This window comes from Rana temporaria, chromosome 6 (genome assembly GCF_905171775.1).
Source record: "Rana temporaria chromosome 6, aRanTem1.1, whole genome shotgun sequence".
Taxonomy (NCBI): Eukaryota; Metazoa; Chordata; class Amphibia; order Anura; family Ranidae; genus Rana; species Rana temporaria.
In genome coordinates, this window is record NC_053494.1 from 168,321,509 (window position 1) to 168,330,600 (window position 9,092).

At 43.0% G+C, this 9,092-nt stretch overlaps 1 protein-coding gene across 1 annotated transcript in view; it reads right to left on the reverse strand.

Moving 5' to 3' along the window:
* The window catches only part of ERICH2 (glutamate rich 2), a 51,525-nt gene that overhangs the window by 17,864 nt on the left and 24,569 nt on the right, over positions 1–9,092 (reverse strand). Inside the window, exon 8 of the mRNA XM_040357776.1 lies at positions 1,360–1,458. Within this exon, the coding sequence (XP_040213710.1) occupies positions 1,360–1,458 (99 nt within the window). The remainder of the gene's footprint in view (positions 1–1,359; positions 1,459–9,092) is intronic.

Sequence of the window (9,092 nt, forward strand, 5' to 3'; positions counted from 1 at the left end):
ATTTTCATAGACGCACTCCAAAATCTTGGTCAAAGGAGGCTGTTGTGGCCTTAACTACTTGCCGACCAGCCGCCGTCATTCTACGGCGGCAGGTCGGCTCTCCTGGGCGAGAGCCCGCACAATAGTCGGCTCTCTTATCGCCCCCCGCTCGTCCGTGACTCCCGTGCGGGTGCCCGGCGGGCGCGTTCGCTGCCGGGCACCCGCGATTGCTCGTTACAGAGCGGGGACCGGGAGCTGTGTGTGTAAACACACAGCTCCCGGTCCTGTCAGGGGGAGAAATGCCTGACCGTCTGTTCATATGAACAGCGATCAGTCATTTCCCCTAGTGAGGCCACCCCCCCTACAGTTAGAACACACCCAGGTAACATACTTAAGCCCTTCCCCGCCCCCTAGTGTTAACCCCTTCACTGCCAGTGGCATTTTTATAGTAATCCAATGCATTTTTATAGCACTGATCGCTATAAAAATGCCAATGGTCCCAAAAATGTGTCAAAAGTGTCTGCCATAATGTCGCAGTACCGAAAAAAAAACGCTGATCACCGCCATTACTAGTAAAAAAAATATATTAATAAAAATGCCATAAAACTACCCCCTATTTTGTAAACGCATTAACTTTTGCGCAAACCAATCAATAAACGTTTATTGCGATTTTTTTTACGAAAAATATGTAGAAGAATACGTATCGGCCTAAACTGAGGAAAAAAAAAAGTTTTTTTATATTTTTTTGGGGGATATTTATTATGGTAAAAAGTAAAAAATATTCATTTTTTTCAAAATTGTCGCTCTATTTTTGTTTATAGTGCAAAAACTAAAAACCGCAGAGGTGATCAAATACCACCAAAAGAAAGCTCTATTTGTGGGAAAAAAAGGACGCCAATTTTGTTTGGGAGCCATGTCGCACGACCGCGCAATTCTCAGTTAAAGCGACGCAGTGACGAATCGCAAAAAGTGCTCTGGTCTTTGGGCAGCAATATGGTCCGGGGGTTAAGTGGTTAAAGGGTGTGAGTGGCAGGGGGTTTTGTGGGAATTAGGGGGGTAACTCCATTTTAATGCCCATGGTTTTGGAATGGGATCTCCAACAAGCTTAAACAGCTATGATGGTTAGATGCACTCACAAAACTTTGGCCACATGGTGTACTTCTACATGCATTGAGACAAGCAACTTATAAAGACATAAAACAAAATATTTGTTTTTTCACATCCATCAAAAATGGAGCATGACATTACCAATTTACTAAATCAGACATACAGTGTTACAGTTTTAACGAATTATATCTTCATCCATAGTTCTATTGTATTACAGCAATCCTAGTCTGGGCTGCAGAAAGTAGTAACAGAAAACACAGAACTATACTATACCTGGGTGCAATACGCTTTACTGTACACAGGGAGATCTGCTTAGCAGATGCAGAACATTTCCTTCCAGCTGATCCTTGTCTACAAGCTGAACTGCCAGGCCTAAAAAAACAAATATTTCATATTAAGGCCGGGTTCACACTGGTACGATAAACGCTCTGACATTGGGAGCTCATGTCGCATGATGTGTGAAAATCAATGTTTCCCTATGAGAGCCGTCTAAACTGGTCTGACACAAGTCGGTCCGACTTTGAAAATGCTCCCTGTACTACTTTGGTCCGACTTTGAACCTACTTCAGCCCATTGAATATCATTGAAGTCGGATCAAAGTAGGATCCTTGTCCTAACCATCCGACATGTGATTACAGCAGCACTAAAAAGGAACTGATCTCACTCTGGGAACGTACTGTATGGATTTCTGGGGACTCCTAAAGAAGAGTAAGGCTTCATTTCCACTGGCGTTTTTACAGCCACTGTTGTTAGGCTTTTTTACAGCTTAAAAACGCCTGTCCATGTTTATTTTGTAAAAAAAAATTTTTTGTGAGCTGCAGCTTTAAAAATGCCGCGGTCGCGTTTTTGAACGTCTGGCGTTTTTACAGCTCTACTCTGGAGCTTCAGAACGCCCTGGTCCTGCGTTTTTTTTACAGCTCAAAAACGCCTATGCCATTTGCAGCTCAAAAACGCCTATGTGGGCATGATGCCATAGAATAACATGGACAGGCGTTTTTAAGCTGTAAAAAACGCTCAGAAAAGTGGCTGTAAAAACGCCAGTGGAAATGAAGCCTAAAAAAAATCTTTTTTACAGTATGTAGATCTCCATAATCCCAATATTGAGTAAATGTTGAAATTTTTACTTGGTCATGACTGGTTCTCTTTAAAAGCCTTTCTGCACTATCCTAGAACATAACTACCGAATGAAGACTTGCAAAAAAAACGTCCTATTAATCAACTGGGCACCTCCAATGTCTACTGTTCTGATACATTTTTGAATGTTTTTGAGATGTTTTAATATACACTTTTTTTTTTAACATTAGATTGGGCCTAATTACGGGAAGCAGAATCGGGTGTTTTGATTAAAATCAATGCAGTACTTACCTTTTTTGAGATAGATGTTCTCCCGCCGCTTCAGGGTATGGTCTTCGGGACTGGGCGTTCCTATTTGATTGACAGCCTTCCGACGGTCGCATACAGCGCGTCACGAGTTGCCAAACGTCGGTGCGGCGCTATACGGCCCCTGCGCACCGACGTTCGGCTACTTTCGGAAACTGGTGACGCGCTGTAAGCGCCGGTCGGAAGGCTGTCAATCAAATAGGAACACCCGATTCTGTTTCCTGTAATTAGGCCCAATCTAATGTTAAAAAAAAAGTGTATATTAAAACATCTCAAAAACATTCAAAAATGTATCAGAACAGTAGACATTGGAGGTGCCCAGTGGATTAATAGGAATTTTTTTTTTGCAAGTCTTCATTCGGTAGTTATGTTCTAGGATCCCGTAATTAGGCCCAATCTAAGGTTAAAAATAGATTTTTCGGGTGAACCTCCACTTTAAGCAGTCCTGTTATTTGCTGTTAGGTAGGACTAGACACAAAGACATTACATTTTATAGTCCTGCCAATACATAGCTGGCTAATTACCTGGTATAGTTATGTTCTAGTGACTTTGTCACTAATGATCTGCTTAGGAAAGAAATCAATTCTTACACAGGATTTGGGCCATTGACTAAGAAATGAAGATAAATTAAAGAGCCTGGCAAAGACGCAAACATGTAAATTTTATGCAAACAGCACTGTCTGGAGTCTTCCCAGTTATATTACTTGTACCAGCCTGGGATGCACTGTGAAGTACATTACCCTACTTATTGCCAAGTGCGATTCCTTCACAGCTTATTGAGCTAAGGACATATAAAAAGAAATGTTAGTCACAGTAAACCTGTACTTTGTCTATACGAGGTAAAGTAACAGCTTCAATATATTGGAGGGGCTATCAACACCCTCTCCTGACACCCTGATCTGCTTTCAGACTTACTATATTGAGGTAATAAAGTATATGTGACACTTCCTTTGTGTCCATCCCCTTTAACATCATTGCAGATTTTATCAAAATCCTTGGCATCTGGTTTGAAGTTGAAGGTGTAGCCCTAAAATCTTAGGCCCCTTTCACATGTGCGGACCGTATGTCCGCTTTTTCATCCATCCATTTGCGGATGAAAAAGGGGCATACATTGGTCCCTACGAGATCGCGGATGTCAGCGGATGAACATCCGCTGACACCCGATCTCGTCCGCCTCCGCAATGATCCGATTTTGCAGACGGAAGAAAACCCCATTTTTCCTTCCGTCTGCGGATCGGATTGGATGAACACGGACATACGGCCCGTGTTCATCCGATCCCTCCATAGGGGAGAGCAGAGAAAAGACAGGGCGGTCCCTGCACAGTGTGCCGGCTCAGCGATCCCCGCTGAGTATACGGAGGCGGTTCATCACTGTTCCACCCCGTGTGAAAAGGGCCTTAGTGACTGTCCGAAAAGATACAGAAATTTAGCCTCTGGAGCCTCAGAGAACCATTGTAGGAAAGACACTACTCCTCCACAGTGAGATTCTCCCAGTGTTGTACTACTTTGCCCAGGCTTCACCCAAGAACAACATTTGTAAGGCCACCACAAGGGCAGTGTTTTACTTCATCTGGGGCTCCAAGATGGACAAGGTAATGTGGACAGTCATGTTCAAAGAACCCCTTGAAAGCAGTAAGGACGTCCAAGACATTGCCACTCAACTAAAGGTGTTCTTTGCCTGCAACTGTGTCCGCAGGTCTTTGATAGATAAGACTATGGACTCTGGTGGCAACTCCATGTTCCTTTTTTTCTTCCTGCTTGTTTGGAGGACCCTTATTTGGAGTACATGGGACAACTCCATCCCCTTCAACTGAAACATGAAACACTTCTTGGTTTTACTTAGACACTTTGAAGTTTATCAAGGAGCATGGGCTCTGGGTGAATGTTTTTCACCGATTTAAAAACAGAAAATAATGCACATGGTCATTAGATGGCCCAAAGTATCAGAGGATTTTTTAATGATACTAGATATCATCTAGTGGCCAAACCTGGTATCTTCTATTTAAAATCAATTCAAGACAATCATCTCCACAGAAAATAGCTCAGTAACATTTATTTTTGGCCTCATTTGTATGTACATGCACTTTCACTGGGTGAATTGCTACGCAAACGGGTTATAAATTCATCCCTAAGTATAAGGGTGAAATCATTTATGCTGCTTAACGCAAAAGACTTAGGCCACTTTCACACTAGGCAGGGGAGGTGCGGTGGCGGTATAGCGGCAAGATTTTTAGCGCCGCTATACCTTTGTATTTACCGCGATATTCGGCCGCTAGCGGTGCGGTTTTAACCCCCGCTAGCGGCCGAAAAAGGGTTAATGCCGCCAGCAATGCACATCTGCAGAGGCGCATTGCCAGCGGTATTACCGCGGTTTCCTATTGATTTCAATGGGAAGGATCGGTATAGGAGCAGTAAACACCCCGCTCCTCTACCGCTCCAAAAATGCTGCTTGCAGCAGATTTTTTTTCCTCCCGCCAGCGCATCGCCTCAGTGGGAAAGCCCTCAGGCTTTCACATTAAGAATGCTGGGGCAGGATTATTTCAGGTGTTATTTATGCTATTTTTAGCTTGAAAACGTCTGAAATACGCCTCAGAAAGGGGCCTTAGGGTCCTTTCACACGGAGCGGACCGTTTTTGTGTCCGCTCCGTGTGTCCGCAAAAGCTCAGCGGGGATCATCCGTCATCCCCGCTGAGCTGTCGGCGGATAAGGCGGTCCCCGCACACAGTGCAGAGACCGCCCTGTCTCTTCTCCGCTCTCTCCTATGGGGAATCGGATGTAGACGGACCGTCTGTCCGTCTGCATCCGATCCGTTCCGCTGGACGGAAGAAAAATAGGGTTTTCTTCCGTCCGCAAAACTGGATCCTGACGGACGCGGATGGTCGCGGACGTTAGCGGATGCTCCATCCGCTAACGGACGCGATCCCATAGGGAACCATTACAAGTCCGTAAACGGACTTGTAATAAGCGGACGAGCGGAGCGGACGTGTGTAAGGGGCCTGAAGGTTTATCTAAACCAGGGGTGCTCAACCTTTTCAAGAGTGAGGGCCACTTAAGTAATTTAGTATCCTGTTGCAGGCCACAATGAACTATGAGGTTTTACCACCCTCCAAAACTGCAAAAGTAAATGAGCCCCTTCTGTCTTGAGCAACACTGATGCGCTGCGGTTTACCCACACCATGGATGGAGCGCAATCTACCTTCGGCTTTCCTGTGGGTTACATCTTGCGGGTGTGGTGCACTTTCTGCAATCAGGTGTTTTGGTGCGCTTATATAATAATTATAGATATAATATAATAGGAAGTCAATGGCTCAGTGCAGTACACCTGCAGGAAAATGTTAATATTCCCATCACACATGGTGCTGGATCAGGTTTAGAAGTAACGGGTGCTGTAGCAACATCCACCTTGAAACTTGAACCATCACAGATCAATGTTTAGATTTGCCAGAACACCATGGATCATAAATGTCACCTGAAAAGCTTTTTTATTGAAGAATAATCGCATCACAAAAATAATGCAATTTGTACCTTTCTTTTTGTGATGTGATTGTTCTTCAGTACAAAAGATTTTCGGAGGACGCTGATGATCAGTGGTGTGCTGGCAAATATGAATGTTGTACACCTGCAGGAAAGTCTCAAGCCAACGTAGGCTCCATGCACTCTGATGCTCTGGGATGGTGAGTTGGGAACCAGTTGATTGTGAGCTGTATTTGCCAGCCCGCAATCCCAGGGCACAAAGTCGTGGGCCACATCAGAAACGAGAGAACTGATCTGCATCATAGCACGGCACACATGGGCCACCACTGATCTAAACCCAAGAACAAAATGTTTTACATAATACACTTATTGAACACATCTAACAAAATGCTTTTAATGACATTTATAGAGTAACTCTACTTTCATGGGAAAAATATTAACAAATAGGAAAAAATTTATAAAAAATTAGCATATACAACTGAAATACAAGTAATTTTCACTGAATGTTTTTCAAAATGACCTTTTCTTTTCAATCTGCAGCGCTGTAATTTCTGTAAAATGCTATATGAAACCTGGAGGCTTTCTGTACAAAGACGGTGTACAGAATACACCCCAGAAATGTAATTTCCTGTTTGTGTGATTGGCTTACTGATTTTCCCAGAAGTCTGCCTTGGAGAATATTTTGAGTATCACCTGCAACAAAAATGTCATTTTTGGTGTGATACTCCCATAGGGAAATCTAAAAAGGGATGCAGACCCTGCAGATGCAACAGCTAATTGATCATTATAAAACCACTCTCATACAGATTCACTCTGTACATAGACACAGACAAACAGCTATTTCTTCAGAATAACAAAAGGTAGGAATCTGAAACCTTTGTTAAAACCACTGCAATTAACATTGATCACCCAGAGGGGATTGTATTTTTCTTAACAAAAGAGGGGTTAAAGTGGTTGTATAGTCAACTGTTTTACTTTTACCTACAGGTAAGCCTATAATAAGAAGGCTTACCTGTAGGTAAAAAAATCTTGCAATGAGCCGCTGACTGCAGCGGCGCATGTGCACAGGGGATTCTTGGCTTAAGGCCCGGCAGACGCCGGACCTTGCCGGAAAGAAGTCTCCCGCGCGCATCAACCACTCACAGCGCTGGGGCTGCGATACCTGAAAGACACGCCAAGGCAACATGTCAGCTACCTCGGCGTGGACCAGGTAAGTTACCGATTCCTCGTTCTAAGGTAAGTATTTCATAATGAGCTAGTATACAGTGCATACTAGCTCATTATGCCTTTTGCCTTACAGGTGACCATATGGGACTATACAACCGCTTTAATAAACACTCTAAGTCAAGACAAAACACGTCAGTAAACACAATATTATGATCATAGCAGAGCACACTCCTGATCAGACACAAGGGAACTGATCTGCATCATAGCAAAGCACACTCCTGATCAGACACAAGAGATCTGACAATTTTATAAATCCACCTAGACAGCGATGAAGACCCATGGAGATGTACATAGCTTTGGTGGTCCACACAGCAGTGCATGCCAAAAAATACATGCCATTTTGTACTGGTGTGATGTACAAGATCGCTTGATCAGGTTGCCTTACAGACTCCACTGAGCTTTTATGCTCAATCTCCAACCAGCCAGGAGGTGTTCTATCCTCAGGCAAAACCTCCGTGTATACAACAACACTGGAGCATGTTTGCCAGTGTCTGCCTGCACAAAGTACTGAACACATCTCAGCACTGCTTTGAGCCTTGACAATATAATTTGCTCATTATTTTTTTATACTCCAGCTTTTGTTAGTGTATAGTCCAGCTTTTGTTCAATCTGCAGGTGTTTAACCATCTATATGAGTCAAGAACAGCTGTCAGTGAACACTTTATGCCAGTGCCAGACCATTATGTGCTTTTTTTTTTTAAAGGAGAAGTTCACTTTTTAAAAACAAAATAATCAATGCACTTTTTTTTGCAGGTAACAAAAAATTAGCATTTTTTGTTACAAGAGCCTGCAAAGCATTGCAACAGCAATCAGCAGATCCCTGATGTCATGCTGGTCTCCTGGAGACCCGTCAGTGTATCAAGTTACCCCTACATCATGTACGGGTATATGGGTAACTGATACGCCCTGACAGGAGCACTCATTGAACTACCATGGCGATCCACAGCGCAGTGGTAGTTCATTGAAAATTGCAAGCCGACAGCCGCTAAGGACGTTGGGGCTTGTAGTTCATTCAGACACACGGAGCTGTGTTTCTGAATGACGGTGTTGCAGCTGATGTGTTTTTATATATATATATATATATATATATATATATATATATATATATATATATATATATATATATATATATATATATATATATATATATATATATATAAATAAATAAATATATTTTTTGTGACTTGCCGAGGCACGTTCATGTACAGTAGGTGAGGGGTAGCTACTTACACGAAAGGGGCGGATTTTAAATAATAGACAGTGCTGGGGGAGGAATTTTTATCGATGGCCAAACAAAGCTGCAAAGGAAATCTTTATCTACTATTCTTTCTGGACGTTTGCGGGGCGTGTTTAGTCAATTGAAGGACGGCTTTTTCTATTTTAGATAAAGATTTCTTTTGCAGTTTTGTTTGGCCTTCGATAAAAATTCTGCCCCCAACACTGCCCATCATTTACATATACGCCCCCTTGATGTATCTATCCACCCCTCTCCTACATGAATGTGCCTCGGGAACGCGACTCAATCGCTGATCGTCAATTCGCTCCATGCGCACTTCCACCTGGGCACTATTCGATAGCCGGGAACTTCTCAACAGAACATTGGCAAAAAGGTTTTCCATCCATTTTAAATGACAAGCTGATTCATCAGTATATGCAGGAACTACAATATGGCCTACAGAGACTAAGGCTGGCCATACACCATACAATTTTTTTTATTCAAATTTCCTTTAGATTTACCTTCAACTATGTAGTACAAGGGCTGGCCTGATTGCATACACATTGAAAGTGTTCAGATTTGATCTCATATTACTTGGTTTTGGTATATCTGAAGAAAAATTGAATAATGCATGGCCAGCCTAATGCCCCGTACACACGATCGGTTTTCCCAGCGGTAAAAAGTCAGCCGGGAAAACCAAGGGGAAAAC